The sequence below is a fragment of the Scleropages formosus genome, chromosome 2 (assembly GCF_900964775.1).
Source record: "Scleropages formosus chromosome 2, fSclFor1.1, whole genome shotgun sequence".
NCBI classification, from domain to species: domain Eukaryota; kingdom Metazoa; phylum Chordata; class Actinopteri; order Osteoglossiformes; family Osteoglossidae; genus Scleropages; species Scleropages formosus.
This window is the reverse complement of record NC_041807.1, coordinates 16,775,681-16,792,976: the sequence shown is the minus strand read 5'-3', so window position 1 is coordinate 16,792,976 and position 17,296 is coordinate 16,775,681. Positions and strand designations below refer to the sequence as shown.

The 17,296-nt window shown below is 46.3% G+C and overlaps 2 protein-coding genes across 7 annotated transcripts in view; one reads left to right on the top strand and one right to left on the bottom strand.

Annotated features, from left to right (window-relative positions):
* Nucleotides 1-10,253, bottom strand: part of cfap54 (cilia and flagella associated 54) — a 28,692-nt gene extending 18,439 nt beyond the window's left edge. Inside the window, 25 exon segments of the mRNA XM_029259730.1 lie at nucleotides 169-316; nucleotides 413-558; nucleotides 656-841; nucleotides 933-1,025; nucleotides 1,116-1,319; nucleotides 1,442-1,563; nucleotides 1,694-1,783; nucleotides 1,868-2,042; nucleotides 2,161-2,286; nucleotides 2,583-2,650; nucleotides 2,776-2,926; nucleotides 3,126-3,263; nucleotides 4,032-4,123; nucleotides 4,258-4,354; nucleotides 4,452-4,564; nucleotides 5,338-5,442; nucleotides 5,560-5,752; nucleotides 5,951-6,043; nucleotides 6,134-6,247; nucleotides 7,424-7,567; nucleotides 8,463-8,521; nucleotides 8,615-8,783; nucleotides 9,432-9,575; nucleotides 9,677-9,782; nucleotides 9,916-10,253. Of these exon segments, the coding sequence (XP_029115563.1) occupies nucleotides 169-316; nucleotides 413-558; nucleotides 656-841; nucleotides 933-1,025; nucleotides 1,116-1,319; nucleotides 1,442-1,563; nucleotides 1,694-1,783; nucleotides 1,868-2,042; nucleotides 2,161-2,286; nucleotides 2,583-2,650; nucleotides 2,776-2,926; nucleotides 3,126-3,263; nucleotides 4,032-4,123; nucleotides 4,258-4,354; nucleotides 4,452-4,564; nucleotides 5,338-5,442; nucleotides 5,560-5,752; nucleotides 5,951-6,043; nucleotides 6,134-6,247; nucleotides 7,424-7,567; nucleotides 8,463-8,521; nucleotides 8,615-8,783; nucleotides 9,432-9,575; nucleotides 9,677-9,782; nucleotides 9,916-10,064 (3,225 nt within the window). The 5' untranslated portion in view covers nucleotides 10,065-10,253.
* Nucleotides 10,254-10,880: 627 nt separating this feature from the next.
* On the top strand, nucleotides 10,881-17,204 carry hdac10 (histone deacetylase 10). 6 transcript variants are annotated; one of them, XM_018747429.2, is made up of 20 exons: nucleotides 10,883-10,968; nucleotides 11,496-11,572; nucleotides 11,667-11,801; nucleotides 11,887-11,983; nucleotides 12,082-12,179; nucleotides 12,459-12,563; nucleotides 12,691-12,759; nucleotides 12,843-12,969; nucleotides 13,065-13,130; nucleotides 13,377-13,436; nucleotides 13,597-13,686; nucleotides 13,802-13,908; nucleotides 14,121-14,188; nucleotides 14,351-14,618; nucleotides 14,700-14,790; nucleotides 15,060-15,145; nucleotides 15,422-15,475; nucleotides 15,610-15,691; nucleotides 16,563-16,757; nucleotides 16,852-17,204. In XM_018747429.2, the coding sequence occupies exons 2-20, from the start codon at nucleotides 11,508-11,510 to the stop codon at nucleotides 17,074-17,076; spliced, it is 2,088 nt and encodes a 695-aa protein (XP_018602945.2). In that variant the 5' UTR covers nucleotides 10,883-10,968; nucleotides 11,496-11,507; the 3' UTR covers nucleotides 17,077-17,204. The 6 variants fall into 6 exon arrangements, with proteins under 6 accessions (XP_018602947.2, XP_018602945.2, XP_018602942.2 ...); XM_018747426.2 differs by having other exon boundaries at nucleotides 11,489-11,572; XM_018747427.2 differs by having other exon boundaries at nucleotides 10,883-11,140.
* The last annotated feature ends 92 nt before the right edge of the window (nucleotides 17,205-17,296 follow it).

Genomic DNA, 17,296 nt, shown 5'->3' with positions numbered 1-17,296 from the left:
ATACCAGTTTGTTAGTGGCCGTTGTTTTAACAGAATTCAGAAATGAGCTTCAGTCTTCACTATTTTCAGCAAAGCTGTCCTGAGATTCTGTAAAAACCAGATCTGTTAATGCACAGATCACGGGGTAACTGGATCTCCAGCCTAATAGCGTCTTGGCCTATCCCATACCTGTCCCCATATGAGAGGCCCTCTATCACTCAGCACATCGCAGTACAGTGCACCCTCCTGAACGTGGATGTCCGTTTGCATGAAGATGGATTTGAGGAAGAGCTGAAGGAGAAGGGGGGAGGAGTGCTGCAACGCTTCTGAACACAGCCTGTATGGAGGGACAGTCCAAGGGAAAAGGTAATGGTGTGCATAAAATGTTAATGAACCACTTCCTCTAGCGACTCTATTCCTTTATCTTCCTCACCGGATAACTGAAAGCCCATCTAAAGAGCTATAGGGCTCTGGTTCCAGCTGAGCTTCTTTCCTGGGCAGAGGACCATGGGTAAAGTGTGCCCACAGCTCACCACAGGCCCTCTCGACCAGTGCGTGGAGCCCAGTCTGATAGGCCACCTAATAAGACAACAAGTGGTTAGTGCATTTATATGTATACAAATAGGTGTGTAAGAATGGGATGGCAGTAATTCAATTCGCTGAGTGTCATGTGTACCTGCGCCAGGAAGGCCCAGGCGGTCAGCAAGGGCAGGGGAAGGGAGGCCAGCAGTGGCCGGGTGGTCTCTCCGATGGCACCCCCTATCAACTTCCCTTTGGCATCATACGCAGCCACCGCAAACACGTATGTGCGATTGGGCTCCAGCCCGTCCACCCACAGAACGGGCTCTCCTAGAGCAGGCACCTGAGTGTGGAGCACAGAATACAACAGACCGGCACAGAGCAAATGCTGGAAGCATGTAATACAGCAACGCAAGAAGAATAAGAGCACCCACCTGCTCTCCTGTGCCTGGGAGAGAACAGTCCCCCAGGCGCACTTTCAGATTGATACCTTTGGCCTCCCGTCCATAAAGGTTGTACCAGCGCACCTGGGAAAAGTAAGAGAGGGGAGGAATATGGTATGACTTTTAGGAAGCATTTGGTTGCATTATATATGCAAATTGGCTTAGAAATAGCACCTGTTTGTTCAGGGCATACGGTGCAGGAGCAAAGGTCATGGAGTGATGTGTTCGAGAGAGCAGGATGGGTGGTGGAGGGACCTTACTCCTCCCTTCAGGCCCCTCCTTCTCCTCTGCCTGTGTACAGGCTCTGGCACCGATCAGTCTCTTTTCCTCAACTTCTGTTTTCTCTACCAGGGTCAAAGCCTCCTGTAACACAGAAAGCTGGAGAGTGGACACTGGATCTGACACACTGAAGAACTGCCAACCAATTCCAGTGCAATAACTGAATGCCGGAAAGAATTATTACACTTCGTAAGCAGAAGATGGAAGACTCAAGGCCTGACCTCCAGGAGCTGTGTGGCTTCGGAACTGTTTGGGTCCTTCTTGTGAGAGAGAAGAGCCTTCTGCATGAGGAACATAGCCTTGGATATCTTGTTCTTCCCAATTTTCTCCAGCAACGCAGCTTCTGTAGAGGTGCATTCTCAGCAGTCAAGCTGTTATTCAGTCAAAAAGCTCCAAATTTACTCCATATCGAGTAAATCTGGGCATGTAGACCTTGAAGTAATTGCGCACTCATTATTACCGAACAAATCTACCTGCTCTTGCCCTCTCCGTATTCGCTGCAGGGTTCTCCACATTTTCACGGGGTGTTAGTGACCTTTTACTGTCCGCTTTCGATGGCTCGCCTTGGGGACAACAAGACACACACATTACCCCGGCCAAGCTCATTGCTGACTTGGGTATTCTGGGAAGCTGGAGCACTCCCTGACCTGTAGATGCTTCAAGCAGCTTGAGAGCCACTCTGTGCTGGATTGCCAGGAGCTCAAGGTGAAGATCTTTGGAGATGGCTATGATGTTGCAGCTGCCAGTAGAGCTCCTTTCACTACTCACACTGCCTTCAGTCTCTTCCCCTCCATATGACTGCAGGACTGGACATGCACAAACCTGACATAAAATCAAACCTTCAGGCATTCTGGTATGCTCAGTTTTCCACTGGGAAGAATTTCGATGTGTTCAGGTAAGGAGAAGACTGTAAAAATGACTCTGTTCTTTCTGCCCTCACCCGAAGCCGGGCCGTGTCACACACAGCCGTCCCATCACGTGGGAAGAAGAGGGCTGTACCCAGGTTCATGCTCTCTATGGCATGCTCCACCACCTCCAAAACCATCTGGAGCTGTTCCATTGTTTCCTTGACACACAGACAACACAGATCGCTCAAAGACATGCATAAACACGCCATCACGGAGAAGGTCGCATCACGATGACAGAACCTGGGGGTGACACGGGCACATATGTAGACACACAATACCCAGTACATATTAAACTGAGCCAGACACAGACACACACAGTCCAAACTCTGTCACACCTATGCACACATCAAAAACACAAGCAGTGTCACTCCCACACACACCACATTCACATCAAACTCCACCACACCATCTCCACTTTTCAGTAGAGAGGGGAATTCAGTGACAAAGAGGGTACTTTATGAATGGCAGCAGCATTGGATCGCTGGTCTGCAGACGCCACCCGCTGGCTGTTCTCCTGTCTCGCTGTTGGAGAACCGAGAGATCGCATTGTTAGCGAGCATCCCTCCTCAAGGGAACAGCGTGAATATGACCAACATAGCTGCACAAGCAGCATATAAAGCAAAAGTCCTGGGAAGATGGCGACATACTTGTGATCCTCCCTGGTGGGAGCGCAGAGCCGGGGTTGCTCTCCAGGACGGCCGCGAGCAACACTGCCATTTCAGCCATAGCCATTGGCTCCAAGTGGGCGAAGTTGTAAGAGAAGGACACTTTACACAGCAGGTACAGGGTCCGAGCCCACTGTGGGAGAGCGCACACACGCAAAAATGAGCTTCCAGTGTATTTCTATGAAGGCAATGCATGCACAACCATACAGTGCCACATATTTATTTAAAAAAATCTACAGCATGTGCGAACATGTGGACACCGCAAAAAACACATTGTGCCAAACACTATGTGACAGAAAGATGGAGAACGTCTCTATGTCTGAATTGAGCACCTTAGTTTGGTTCTCCAGTGTTGGGGGACAGCATTTAGGGTGCGAGGGCACCTTCTGGACACTTTGGATCACCGCCTTGCATCTGGCCCACAACAAGTGCATGATGTCTATCACCAGATCTCTGTCAGGTTGGACGTCCTGTCCGTATACACACACATACACACTCAGACATGGGCAGAGGTGTGGAAATCAATGTCTGATGTTCTTTTTTCCCCCGTTTTATGAACAGCAATGGGTCACAGCAACAAGACACAGTACACCAAGAAATTGCAAACATCCACGTACATAGAGCGAGGGCTCAAGGTCAAAAGGTTGCAATATTTCACAGGTATGATTGTGTAGCATATTCTAATAACTTCCAGAAGGGTGTCCACACAGTGTAGAATTCCTTAAAATTGCAATGCAAGCCAAATGTTTTTCTAGGAGAAGGAATTTAAGCACTTTAGTCACGCACATATTAACAGAGGGAACTTCTGCTGTAGATCACAATCCTGAAATACATTTCTTTTTCTTTCTTTGTATGTAAGAGTAGCCAGTCTATGAACAATGAAATCAGCAAAAAAAGAATTTGGGGTTTTGTTTTCCCAGAAAACGAAGGGGGGGGGGCAAATAAGTCATTTTGTCAAAACTTGCGGTTTTTGTAGGGCAGTCTGAAGCCTACCTGCCAAAGTGCTGGTTGCAATTTTAAAATCCACATTCAGCAAACTAGTGGGTCAATGGGAGGAACATGTTAATGGATTTTTGTTTCTCTTTAAATTTAGACTAATTGAAGCCATATTCCAAGAATGATGGATACAGCCCTCTTTGAGCTTTTGAGCATGTTTGTTATTACTAGTATTAGTACAGGGCATAATTCATGTCAGATGGTTATCATCAAGGTCAGAGGACAATGGGTGGCACACTCACCTGGGCTGAACCACAAACAGAAGTGTGAAGAGTCTCTGCTAGCGCCAGCAGGTTGCTGGACTCAGACATCACTTCCCCAAGCTTGTCTCTATCTGTAGACATCGACATATCATGCGTGAACACAGTGACTTAGCTAAACAATCTTAACTGGACCTGAGGTTTGTCAGAAATTTAATTGACTCATTCATTCATTCATTAAGATTCATTCATTAAGATAAGTCTCCACCTGGGTATTCACTCTTCTGTATGTTAACCAGGGGCTCCACGGCCTCCAGCAGAGTCAGCTCCACCTCCATCCGCATGAAGGAAAGTTCCTCCAAGCTCTGTCGTACGGAAAACAGAAAAGATGGGTTGGCAGCAGGAATTACCCCCGAGGAATATGGTTCACTGGTTCCCAAAACCACCTGTGCGGAACCCAACCTTGAGGTGTGGAACGAGGAGGCCGGAGAGGCAGCGGAACATGTCCCACTGCCCGTACAGAAAGAGGAGCTTCACAAATTTGACTGCAGCTTCCACCGAAACAGTATTCTTGCCTGCACAAAAGAGAACAGCAGAACAGAAACCCCGGTTGTTTTTAATGACAATATTAAGGGAAGTCTGCAAAACTGGCAGGGGTTAGGAGCTGAGATTAAAGTACAGTCTTTCCCTGCTTTATGAAGGAAATCTGTACTTCCAAAAACCTAATTTAAAGTGAAGTCTCAAAACTAAAGAGGACATTAGAATTAGTCTCAATGACAAATAACAAAATGCATTCCTGAGCTCCAAAACTGACAGTTATACCAAAATATGACAAGATCCTATTAAAATGGACACAATTACTTCAATAGTTAAAACTAGGAATAACAATGTAACAAGGCAGTTCCCCCTTCATTAATTAGCCTGTGGTACTGCATGTCTATCTACCTGCACTTATTCAGCTCTTTCACAGTTATTGCATACCACACTCAAAGCAAAGATGCTCAGTGTTTACGAATCAATTCAACCGTTAATGCAAAAAACAGAATGGTAAAGACAAAAGAAATCAACAAAATCAATGTAAATGAACTGACGCTCAGTGGACAAGCTGACATGGTTTGGACAATTCAAACGGGGCCATGATCACTAACATTATTTATAACAAGTGAAAATATCAAATAGGAGCCAACAAGTACCAGGAAGCACTCAAGTCCAAATGAGCCGAAGTACTGCTATCACTTGGAGCTCTTCGTGAAGTTGAACTCTTGTAACCCAATTGGACATACACTGGGGTATGACTGTATGGATGCTTTTTAATAATCAATTATAAAGGTCTAAGGGAAATACTTACCAGCCTTTGCCATCTCGAGGAGAGTAGAGGAGGGGTCAATCCCACTCAAAGCAGGGGGAAAGTCAATATTGTCAGCTCTAACATTCCCGCTGGAGACCCCAATTCCTGCTCACAGAAACAAAGGGTATAATTTTGCATGACCACCCGAGATGTCAGAATTGACGGGAACTCTGACTCAACATGCAGCGCTCATAGCCCCAGGAACACATGCGTGTGGCATACCAGTGAGGATGCTGACCCCCACCGACAGCAGCTCCATGACCACTTCCCGCATCTCAGGTTCCTCGGGGATCCCAGTGTGGAGCGGTCGATGGGAGGTGTCCCACAGTGCCTCTATCACAGCCAGGAGCTGGGCAGCGTGGCCCTCAAACATCTCCATCAGCAGCCGTTCGGTGATGGTGCGGTGCCATGGGGCCTTTGAGAAAGGAGCAGGAAAGAGATGCAGGGCTTTTGCTGGAGACTGGAACTTATGCAGATAAAAAACATCCTTAATTCAACAGAAAGGGAGAATAATACAGGCAGAGGATGATGCAAGCAGGTGAACTTCATATAAGGCATCAAGGAAGATTTATTCCTCATACTCATAAACTGGAGTCCCTTTGTTGTCTAATACCTCCTTCAGTATTCCCTTTTGTTTGGGTCTGCAGACTCCTTTGGACTTTCTCCCGGGTTCGTACGCCACCCTTTTGAACAACATTGCTGCCAGCTGCCCGAAAACAAAACACAGGAACACTAATGGCTACCTGCTCCGAAGTACAATTGATGTTTTGCTCTTTTCTTCCACACCATCCCCCACCTTGATCGTCGCTTCTCTGAAGGCCATCGTCGTCTCGCTAGAAGCTGGTGAACAGCTCATCTCCTCAAGTTTGGCCAATTCGTTCACTTTGCCCAGGGCTCGACGAGCAAACACCTGCAAAGCATTGGTCTGTTAAGGTGGTAAGAAGGGGACACTAAAGAAAAAGGTGAAAAATTCTTTATCAAGTGTCATAAATGTGTGGTTGACTCAAGAGTTGAATGAAAAGTCCGTACTGAATGTGTGGGGTAATTTGATTAAATTCTGGAAAATTCTGAGACTGTTTGACCTTCTTAGGTAGGCCTGCAATGACCACCTTGACTCACTGTAGTAACGATTTGCCTTTGAATTGTGTTACTTACGTGTGTGTGTGTTCGCATGTTCTTAATACACTCATCCCCCATTATCCAATCCCAATTTATTCCAGAAAGTGGACTGAAGTTGTAACACATTTAAACAGATTGAGTAACGATTAATATAAACATTACATGTAAAACAAATTTAAAAAAAAAATAATAATTTCACAATGTAGCCTTACCATAATTGTGTGTGTGAATTTGCTTGAGAACGACAAAGGCTATACCGTATGTCACATTTAAACAAATGAACAATCAGGAAATTACAGCATGATGATGCAAAGCAGAGGCTGTGAATACAAACACGTGGGTACGCAAGCGAGACCACAGAGTATCAGAAGGCAACCGATAGTGAGTATTCAGTTCCCACGGCAGGCCACGTTTCACAGACTCTCCCACACAGCTGCCTGGCGCAATTTTCAAATGCGGTCTCAGCTTTATCAAACTAGACCAGATGTCACAGCCCAGATAAGTGAAAACCCAGCTATCAGGAGGCTGAGTAATGATCTAATGACTTTATATTGATTATGCTTTTATATTGCTGCAACCCAGGGGGGCGCGGTGACGCAACGGGTTTGGCCGGGGCCTGCTCCGTGGTGGGTCTGGGATTCGAGTCCGGCTTGGGGTGCCTTGCGGCGGACTGGTGTCCCGTCCGGAGTGTATCCCTTCCCCCTTCGACCTTGCGCTCTGCGTTGCCGGGTTAGGCTCCAGCTTGCTGCGACCCCACTCGGGACAAGCGGTTGTGTGTGTGTGTGTGTGTGTGTGTGTGTGTGTGTGTGTGTGAGTGAGTGATTGTTGCGATCCAGTTCTGTTCTCTTGCTATCCAGCAATAAAGTGGAAATGTCGGAGTCCCTAAGCATGACATGCACAGCAGAATGACAACAGCGGGCCAGATGTGCATATCTGTGCATACATGACCTGATGTACCCTGGTTTACCTCTGCCTGCAGGCCGGCACGGCAATCATAATAGCATTGACACACAGCGCAGTAGAGCGTGGCCCTCCAGGGCAAGAACCTGATAGTGAGCAGAGGGACAGAAGTCTCCAGGCACATGCAGGCCCACAAGAGGAAATCGAGGGCCTGGGGAGTGAACAAAGGAGAGTGGTATTCTCAGCCAGCACAAATAAAGACATAGCGAGGCTGCAAAAATAAAATTCTACTTGCACCTCCAAGTGTAACCTATGAAAGAACTAGATTTTACTTCTGCAATTATTTTTATTTATTAATTTAATTGACACCAAGGTGATTTCCAGTGTTAAGTCTGTACACTAAGCTACTTACAATTATTTGCCCATTTATACATCATTACATGGGTAGCATAGGGGGGTGCAGTGGCACAGTGGGTTGGACCACAGTCCTACTCTCTGGGGGGTCTGGGGTTCAAGTCCCACTTGGGGTGCCTTGCAGCAGACTGGTATCCCATCCAGGGTGTGTTCTCTGGCCCTCTGTTGCCAGGTAGGCTCCGGTTCCCCACAACCCCATATGGAACAAGCGGTTCAGAAAGTGTGTGTGCGTACATGGGTACACACACATTTTCAGAACCGCTTGTCCCAGACAGGGTCACAGGGAACCGGAGCCTACCCGATAACACAGGGCGTAAGGCCGGAGGGGGAGGGGACACACCCAGGACGGGACACCCATCCGTCACAAGGCACCCCAAGCAGGACTCAAACCCCAGACCCACCGGAGAGCAGGACTGTGGTCCAACCCACTGCGCCACCACATGTACATGAGTAGTTTTTCCTAAATCAGTTCATTTTTGGGTAAGTAACTTTATCAATGGTACTAAAGCAGGGGCAGGGATCTGCACCAAGTACCTTCTGATTGCAAAATAACATCTGTATCCACCACAGCTCCTACTGCCCATAGCAATGGAAATCACTTCTGTCTTGCAAAAAGAATATACACTGAAATCCTGACATGGTAATGAACGAGGAACTTGAACAGGGGGTGTTTTCACCTTTAAATGACTTACCTGAGCAGAATGATTGGCGGACATAAGATACCTGCAGATGCTGTAAATCTGCACCGAACCTACACAGAGAAAAGAGTTTTGTCTAAATACTACTGTTTATGTTAGGTCACGATAAAGTGGAAGTGCCATGTGTTTCCGGCGCCCTGACATACCATTGTAGAGCACCCAGCACAGACTCTCATAAGGCAGCACAGCCTGCATGAGGATCCGTAGAAAGTCCAGGATGCTCTGCAGCCTCCCGAGTCCCTTCTGGCTGGGGTGTTCCTCCACCTCCTTCTCAAGCTTGAAGGCACAGAGACACCGGGCCTGCAGGGCGTGGAACTGGAGGGCAGATTAAATCACACACACATACTGTAAGTACACACACTGGCATGTACAGAGTGTGTCACTTCCATGCACAGATACCGTACGTATACGTATGCACACAAATACAGATAAATCTTATCACGTACATTAATGCACATTTACATTCATTCATTTAGCATAAATTCAGCATTTACATTTATATTTATTCATGAATTTAGATGAATGTATACATGAAAATTATTATTAATTAATTTAGGTGACAATTTCCTCTTAAGCAACTTAAAATGTTAAGTTTGCATAATCAGCAGTTGTTGTTATTTACTCTTTCAAACAGCTAGAGGTGGGATTTGAACCTGGGTCCTATGACTGCAAGATCACAGCTTTAAACACTTTGCTATCGGTTGCCCTCAACATAAAATACCCCCTCGTGCACGGTGAAGGCAGCAGACCCATTTCAAACACCTTAATAGAAACAGAGTTTAGACATACTCTGACAGGCATGGAAAGCACCACAGATACAGGTGATGATGCACGTACATCAGGACACACACATACATAGAGAGAAACAGAACCAAACACACAATGACAAGAACGGAACTGATCCATCTCCAGATTTACAGACACAGAACGCGCACGTGACAGTGCAGGTGTGCTGCTCCGCACCATGAGTCCGACTTCATCTGTTTCGAAGCCCTTTTGAAAGAAGGAGCTCTTCAAGTAGTCCACGTTTGTGATGTCCTGCATGCTCACAGGGCTGTACTGTTGCAGGTAGAGGTCATAGCCCTGCCACAGCGCCATTCTGTACAGCTGACAGGAGAAATACCATAGACACATCCGTTAGCTTCAAAGTCAAAGAAGGACAAGATGAGGACCTGCTGGCCGACCGGGATGGGTGATGAGCTACACACCTTCATGTCATAGAGAAAATCAGCAATTTGCACCATTTGCTCCTGAAAGTAGTGAGCTGGCAGCCGGACTTTGTACTTGGTCCATATTTCAAACAGCTTTTTGGACCTATAGAACAGATATCCAAAAATTTAGCAAAAGTGCATAACTTTATCCACATTGCAAATGAACTCTCCTGTCCTGTGGTCTCAGTTAAAACGGTGTCTAACACATCATGGGTATTATCTGTTTGACTTAATACCCTTTGGCGTAAAACTGGGGGTCGATGGATGGTGCGCTGGAGATCCTCTTCATAAACACCGTAAACTCTTTAATTTCGCTTTCAAAAGATGAGACGACCGGGTTCCTCTTGTCGATTTTTCCATACAGCTCCGCGGGCAAAAGTTCCATTCGAAAAATACTTAATTCCTGCAGGTGTGAAATGAAGTACACCGTCTCCTCCGCTTGCGTACACAATTGCAACTGCGAACCTACTCCTTTTTAGTAACTCCACTAAGTCTTTTCCCCTCTAAATCACTAAGTCTAAGACTAAGAGCTTAAAATACAGATGTCCTTCGACTTAGGTTCTATGAGCTTCGGATATAATTATAAATTATCAGTAAAAGGGTATTGTTTACTTTCTTTTACTTCGAGTTGCATTTAAACTAAACTTAGTTTAAATTATTAAAAATATAAATATCTTGTCTTTCCAAACTCCAACTCGATTCCGATCGCTGAGCGATTCGTTCCACGAGGAAGTGCAAGGTTCCTCGTCTTCTCTTCAGTTCAGCTTTGTTTATTATCTCCATGGTAACAGGACGTACATTCGTACCGGCGCAGTAGAATCACAGACACCGCTGTTCTTCCTGAATGCGTTTTACTGACAGCTATCGGCACCTCTCGATTAACTCTGGTTGTGTTGCTTTCCCTACAAACGGAAATTTTAGAAGAGACGAACTTAAAGGAAATGTGCATTTTTATGAGAAAACTGTGGGTGAGATGAATGAGGACGTGAACCCAAAAAGACACAGAGCCTCAGGGCTGAAAGCAACGCGGGGCAACTGACATGGGTTTTGACCGTTTTTCCCGAAGATGTGACAACAACGTGATAATATTTATACAACGCATATTGTCGCCGGCGAAAATAACGGAACACTTTTCTTTGCACGCTTCATACTGAAACAGAAAGTCTGCATTCATTGGTTAAATGACTTACAGAACAAGCCAATCAGAAGGCAGGATTTTAACCACGTGGATTTTCTGCGCGTCGGGGCCTTGAAGAAACTGAATCGACTTTCCCCTCTGCTGAAGTCGAGTAATTTCCGTTGCGGTTCTTATTGTTTTGCACACAATAACTTAGGTACTGTTTAAGGACATATTTGCAGTAACAACTTAATTATCTTCTCGAGTCTTAAGCGTTGAGAGACCACATTCTATGCATGCAAAGCGTAAAGCGTTCACTTCCGCGATAACTCTGCTCTGTCAATGTAAGTTAAAGTGTAACTTCTATTAGTTAATATTTAACTGCTCTGTCACTGTAACTTCTATTAGTTATTATTTAACAGCAAATACGTTTTCCTAACACGTTAGAGTCCCTTGTTGGACCCCTATCATGTTAGGAGAACGTGTTTTCTGTTAAATTAGTAATGGAAGTGAGGAACTGGAGTTGACCTTCGCTTCTCTGTGTGCTTGATTTATTACAGCATGCAGCTCAGCTACAGGAACATTTTTCATTCACATTTCCGTTGACGCCATGTTTGTCTCTGGACTGCTGTGATACAATGGGCTTTTCACATTAATATTTTTATGAAAATGGCTGTCTTTCACATCTTGAGGTTGTAGGTCTTGGAAGAGATGGCCTCGGGGACGGCTCTGCTCTACGATGAGGAGATGACCCGCTACCAGCTTCTCTGGGACTAGTGAGTTCTTAGGGTTAGGAGGAAACATCATGAGCAGGTCATCTGCGAAGGTTCGCTCTGGTCCTCATCGCACTGTGGGAACCTCCCGTTTCAGTCCAGCGTGTAAGATCGAGTCTCCCGAGCGGCTCACGGTGAGTCACGAAGCGCTGCAGACCACGGGCCTGAGCGGACGCTGCGTCTCCCTGCCTGTCCGCCAGGCCACGGAGGATGAGATCCTGCTGGCCCACAGGTGAGCGTGCGTGACGCACTTATTTTGACATGCAGCAGGGGGCACCCCCCACTTATGTGAACGTGCTGTTCGGTCTCCCCGGCAGCCAGGAGTATCTGGAGTCTGTGAAGAAGACCCCTTCCATGAGCCTGGAGGAGCTCGTTACGTTCACTCAGCAGTATGGAGATGTCTACTTTCACCCAGTAGGTCCCGGAGAAGTCAGGGGGTGTAAGTGAAGCCCTCGTTGTGAACGGTGCAATTGGATGTTGCGCTTCATCGTTTGTTTAATGTCACTTTTCAGAACATTTACCACTGCGCCAAGCTGGCAATCGGCGCCACGCTGCAGCTGGTGGATGCCGTGATGACTGGAAAGGTGAGGAACGGCATGGCGTTGGTCAGGTAAGTTCTGATCATCTGAGATTCTGAAACGTGTGATCCCTTCCTTTAGATGGATTCATCCAGGAGCATTTATGATCCTGGCTATTTTCTTTGACAGATTTAAAAAAGAAAAAGTAAAGGTGTTATGCAATTTAACTGCAGTATAGAACTAGAAAAAAACTGTGAATGGTTATTTTTTTTTTAAAAAATAATGTGACAATTTGCATAACACAGTGCCACAATAATACAAGCATAAATATGCTTAAACATTTTTTTTCTTCTCTCTGTCTCCCTATACAGGCCTCCAGGACACCACAGTCAACGCAGTTTGGCCAGCGGCTTCTGCGTGTTCAACAACGTGGCCATCGCTGCCCTCTACGCCAAGAAACACTTCAATGTCCGAAGGTATCAAGGGCCTGGAATGATTTAAATAAGAAATAAAGCTTTACTTCACACTCCTCAACTGAATGCCATTTTCTTTCAATTCTTTTGCTGATCTAGCAGTCCTTTTGTCATTTTCCTTTTTGTCCAGGGTGCTCATTGTGGACTGGGACATTCACCATGGACAAGGCCTGCAGTATTGCTTTGAGGAGGATTCTGAGTGAGTGTTCCATATTCTTTTTGTTCTCTTTACAAGCTCCAGCTCTGTTCTTTTGTCATCTCTAAACTCAATGTGTCCTCTAGAGTACTGTATTTCTCCTGGCACCGCTATGAGCACCAGCGCTTCTGGCCCAACCTCCGCGAGTCCGACTTTGACGCCGTGGGCAAGGGGAAGGGAGCAGGCTTCAATATCAACCTGCCTTGGAACAAGGCATGTCTGATGGCCTTCATTTTCTGCATTATTTGTGAGAACTGCTCATTTTGCTGTAGACATCTCTAGAGACATGGCCTCTTTCCTTGTTGCAGGTGGGAATGGGCAATAGCGATTACCTTTCGGTTTTCTTCCACGTGCTTCTGCCCATTGCCTATGAGGTGGGTGTCTCTGATCGCGCTCAGTTTATTTTTGACAGCATTGGTTTCCTTATTGTGTATTTATTCATGGGTCCATCGTTGAGACTCCTTTTACTCTCTGCCTGAAAGAAATCGTGTCCGATGAGGTGAAAATCAATGCAGGCTCCATGTAACTGGTAGGGCTGTAGATACCGAAGTGACCAATGGCAGTACACTGCTTTGGCACATTGTGCTATGAGCCTCACGCTGTCCTTTTCTCTGTGTCAGTTCAACCCTGAATTGGTCCTGGTGTCAGCTGGGTTTGACTCTGCCATCGGAGATCCAGAAGTAAGACACGGAGCTTGGGTTATTTACATGAAAAAATGATAATGGGTACAAGTTTACATGCATTAATATTTAAAATGGTGACTAGTGAAATGTAAGGTGATTAAAAGAGTAAGTGCTAGTAGCTAAGTTAAATGTGGAACTTTGTGCTGTCTTCTCCCAGGGTCACATGTGTGCCACCCCAGATATCTTTGGACACCTCACCCATCTGTTGATGTCTTTGGCTAGTGGGCGACTCTGTGCCATTTTGGAGGTGATGTCACTCTTCCCACATCCAGGCGGTGAAAGGTCACATTGACAAGGTGCTGTGAAATAACGTGATTTTGTTCCAACTTGGTAAAGTCCTCCGACTGTTCTCAATTACACAGGGAGGGTACAACCTGACATCTCTTGCCCAGTCAGTGTGTCAGACGGTGCAGACTTTGCTGGGCGACCCTCCCTCCCGTATTTCAGGACTGAGCAGCCCGTGTCAGAGGTTAGTGTGCTTGTGAGCCTTGGCAGGGTTTCTGACCTGCTGCGCTTCTTTGAAAAAAAACCGCATATGTGTATTGGGTTGTTGGGGCATCGCTTAGAAAGAGTAGTTTCTGATATATTAGAAGAGATGTCTTTTCTGGACAGTACAAAATTAGTAGTAACAGATCTGCTGCTTTAAAGTGTGATGTTTAATGCTTTAATCTTTCCACACAGCGCTCTGGAGTCCATTCACTGTGTCCGTGGTGCTCACCAGCAGTACTGGACTTGTCTCAAATATGCGGGTGAGCGTAACCGAATCGTATCAAGCAGAAAATGTTTCATTCTGACCATTTTTCCATTGAAAATTAAAACCAATTTTTTAATTTTCCATATGATTATTAAATAAATTTACTGTGTCACTAGCTTGGTTCCCTCTAACTTCTCAAACCTTTCAACTTGGCTAGATGTCGGCCCACAGCTTGAAGCCAGTACCAAGTGCCCCAGGCTGGAGGGGGTTATTGGAGAGGCTGATGAGGAGGGCACGCAAGCAGAGGAGGCTCAGAAGGAGGGAGAAATCAAAGAGATTGCGTGGCCAGAGCCCCCGTCCCGGATGGCACCACCAGTCCGCACTGGAGTAGTGCTCCCCACTGGTCTGGAGGACCATGTCCCAGCTAGCTGCCTGCGTGTGACCACAATTCCACTGACATCCACCGAGGCAGCCAAAGGACTAAGGTATGCCTCTGCCAAGGTCCTTGTTCTCTTCCCCGCATTGCATGTTGCTCAGCACTTTCTAAGCCAAGCATTCTCTATTAGTGATCCAGCTGATCCAAAGCTGAAGGATGATAAGGTTCTGCAGTCCCTCGGAGGTGTGTCGTCCCTCCTGGAAAAGATTGAAAAAAAGGAGGTATGGCTGGAAATTGGGACGAATGAACGGAACTTGTATGGAAGCTGTGCTTTCCTGTGCTTTGTAGTGCTTCGTCATTATTCACGTGAAGATATGTAGCAAATTTCCATGAGAATCTTTGCTGAGTAACATCATGAAGTCTGACTTGTATATTATGATGCTCGACAGGACTCTATCGCATCATCTCTGGCTGCTGGTAGAAGAGCACACCTTGTTACTAGGTGACTCACTAACCTGTAGACTTTCTAATTTTTCTTGAATGGTTGCAGGTGCGCAATGGCCTCGCTGTGGTTCCGGACCTCTCCCTAGCGGTGGCCTTTGGTGTCCAGCAAGCCCTGACCTCCTTCACAGACAGGTAACCTTCAACCACGTACAACAATGGTTATGATACAAACCCACGCAGAAGCAAAGCTACAGATGGCATTCATATATTAAGATTAAGATTATAAGATTAGTGTGTGTGTATGTGTGTTTGGGAAGAAGGAAAACACCAGAAAAATGCTGAAAGTCACTCCTGCAGTGCTCTTATAATGCATAAGATAAGCAGAAATGGCATATATGCTTTGGATGTTCCATAAATAGCACGGCAGTCATGCTTCGGCTCTAGATGACAGTCTGTCCACTTTTGTAGGGTGCTGCTGGTGTTCCTGGGCAGCAATCCACCGATTGAGCTACAGGAAGATGGGTGAGTCTGGCTCCGATGATCCTATGCCCCCTTTTTGTTGGCAGGGTTACAGCTTTCTATGAAGGACATTGTTTTTACAGTTTTCACGAGTACATTTCATCTTGATGTTTTTTCCTGCACTGTGTATGATTCAGTCGGGTGATGCTGATACAGTTCTGCTGCACAGAGCAGCTGGAAACCAAGTCTAAATTCTACATTCCTGTTTGCCTGAAGAAGGTAAGCTTCTCTCTCTCACACACACCCCTCTTAACAGTATGTTGCAGCTGTGAGTGCTTGTGTGTTAGACTTCTGTCTGGAGCCCATTTCTTGGTGTATATTTAAATTGCATGTATTCATTATGCTTTTATCCAAAGCAGCACACAAGTCAAAGTAAACATAAGTGTGTCTCACCAACAGATGGAGGAATATAGATACAGACACATGAATGACAAAGTACAGTCGTTTAGTCCAGTACCTCAGTCTTTCCCAGCGTACATTAGACAAATAGCTGTTTATCTAACGGATAGGGAGTGGGGCTTTTTTTAATGGATAAGTAGTGAAGATTCAAGGAGCCTGAAGGAAAAGTTGGTCTGAAAGATCTGTTTTGAACCTCTTCTGGAATACTCTGAGGGATTGAACGGTTATGAGTGAGAGGGAGATCATTGAATTTTGGACCTATTGTGTGTGGGACCACTAAACAGCCAGAGGTGGAGGAGCATAGTAGTCTGGTTGGAAATAGCAAGTGAACAGGTTTTATAGGCGTCAGAGACCAGATCTCTTTGATTGTCTTGTCAGCTGTAAGCAGAGTGTTGAACTTCATATGGGAAGATAGGAAGCCAACAGATAGAGGTGAGGAGCAGAGATGCATGGGAATGGGTATATCAGTTCTAAATGGTAAATCATTTCTAAAGGCTGAGATACAGGTCTGAAAAAGCATCAAGGATATGTAGAAAAGTAGGGACCCTGGAGATCACATTCATGCATGCCTGACACCAAAGGTCCTGCAATCATGACATTCTTCTACAGGGAGTGCATGCCCAAAGTAGACAAGGTGCTTTCTCTCCCCTTCCTTCTTGTGTGATATGTAAGTCACCATGGTGTCCTCAAGCAGAGCCCCAGTGATGTGCCAGGGTTCCTATATGCTGTGCTGACCCTTCTCCTGCCCCTCGCGTATGGCTATGACCCTGGTATGATCCTGGCAGCCACCAGAGAGCGTGATGGAGTTGGGTTAGCAGCCTGGGCCCAGCTCATTGGCCTGCTGCAGGGTCTCGCCCAAGGCCACACACTGGCCCTCCTGCTGCAGGTGAGCTTCTCCGAAGAAGAGCAGAACCAAAATGCGGCAGCACCCGCCTCAGGGAGATGCTCCTGTGATAACGTTGCTGTCTTGCACGTGTCAGGGTGCTGAGGAGGTGACTGTGAAGGCCACGGCTGCCTCTCTGCTGGGGGAGCCGACACCCACTCTGGGTCCCCTCGGTGTCCCCCTCCTGGAGAACGTCAAAGCCGTGGAGAAACAGAGGCAGAGGCTGCAGGCCCACTGGGGACTGCTGAAGGCTGCAGATGAGGACCACCTACGGGCCACCTGTGGACACACTGAGGATGAATACTCTGGTGTGTTGCCATAAGGACCTTGTCTCTATTCGCACAGCACCTGGAAGAGATGAGAGTTCATAAAACTGATGGTGTCTGCAGGGTTCCACAGCCAGGGGGGGCACTCCTTATCCAGCACCAAAATAAAATGTTTTTAAATTGCTTCTGTATCTTCCTTGAGCAGTCATTGTCATAACTGGTTTAGGGTCACGGATATTATTTTTATCTGTAAAAAAAAAAAAAAAAAAAAAAAAA

Bases quoted from the DNA above. Each gene is read 5' to 3' on its own strand.
- hdac10 (XM_018747429.2), top strand. From the start codon at position 11,508: ATGGCCTCGGGGACGGCTCTGCTCTACGATGAGGAGATGACCCGCTAC. The intron at 14,619-14,699 runs GTATGCCTCTGC...ATTCTCTATTAG, and splicing joins GAGGCAGCCAAAGGACTAAG to TGATCCAGCTGATCCAAAGC. The intron at 15,476-15,609 runs GTGAGTCTGGCT...TGTATGATTCAG, and splicing joins ATTGAGCTACAGGAAGATGG to TCGGGTGATGCTGATACAGT.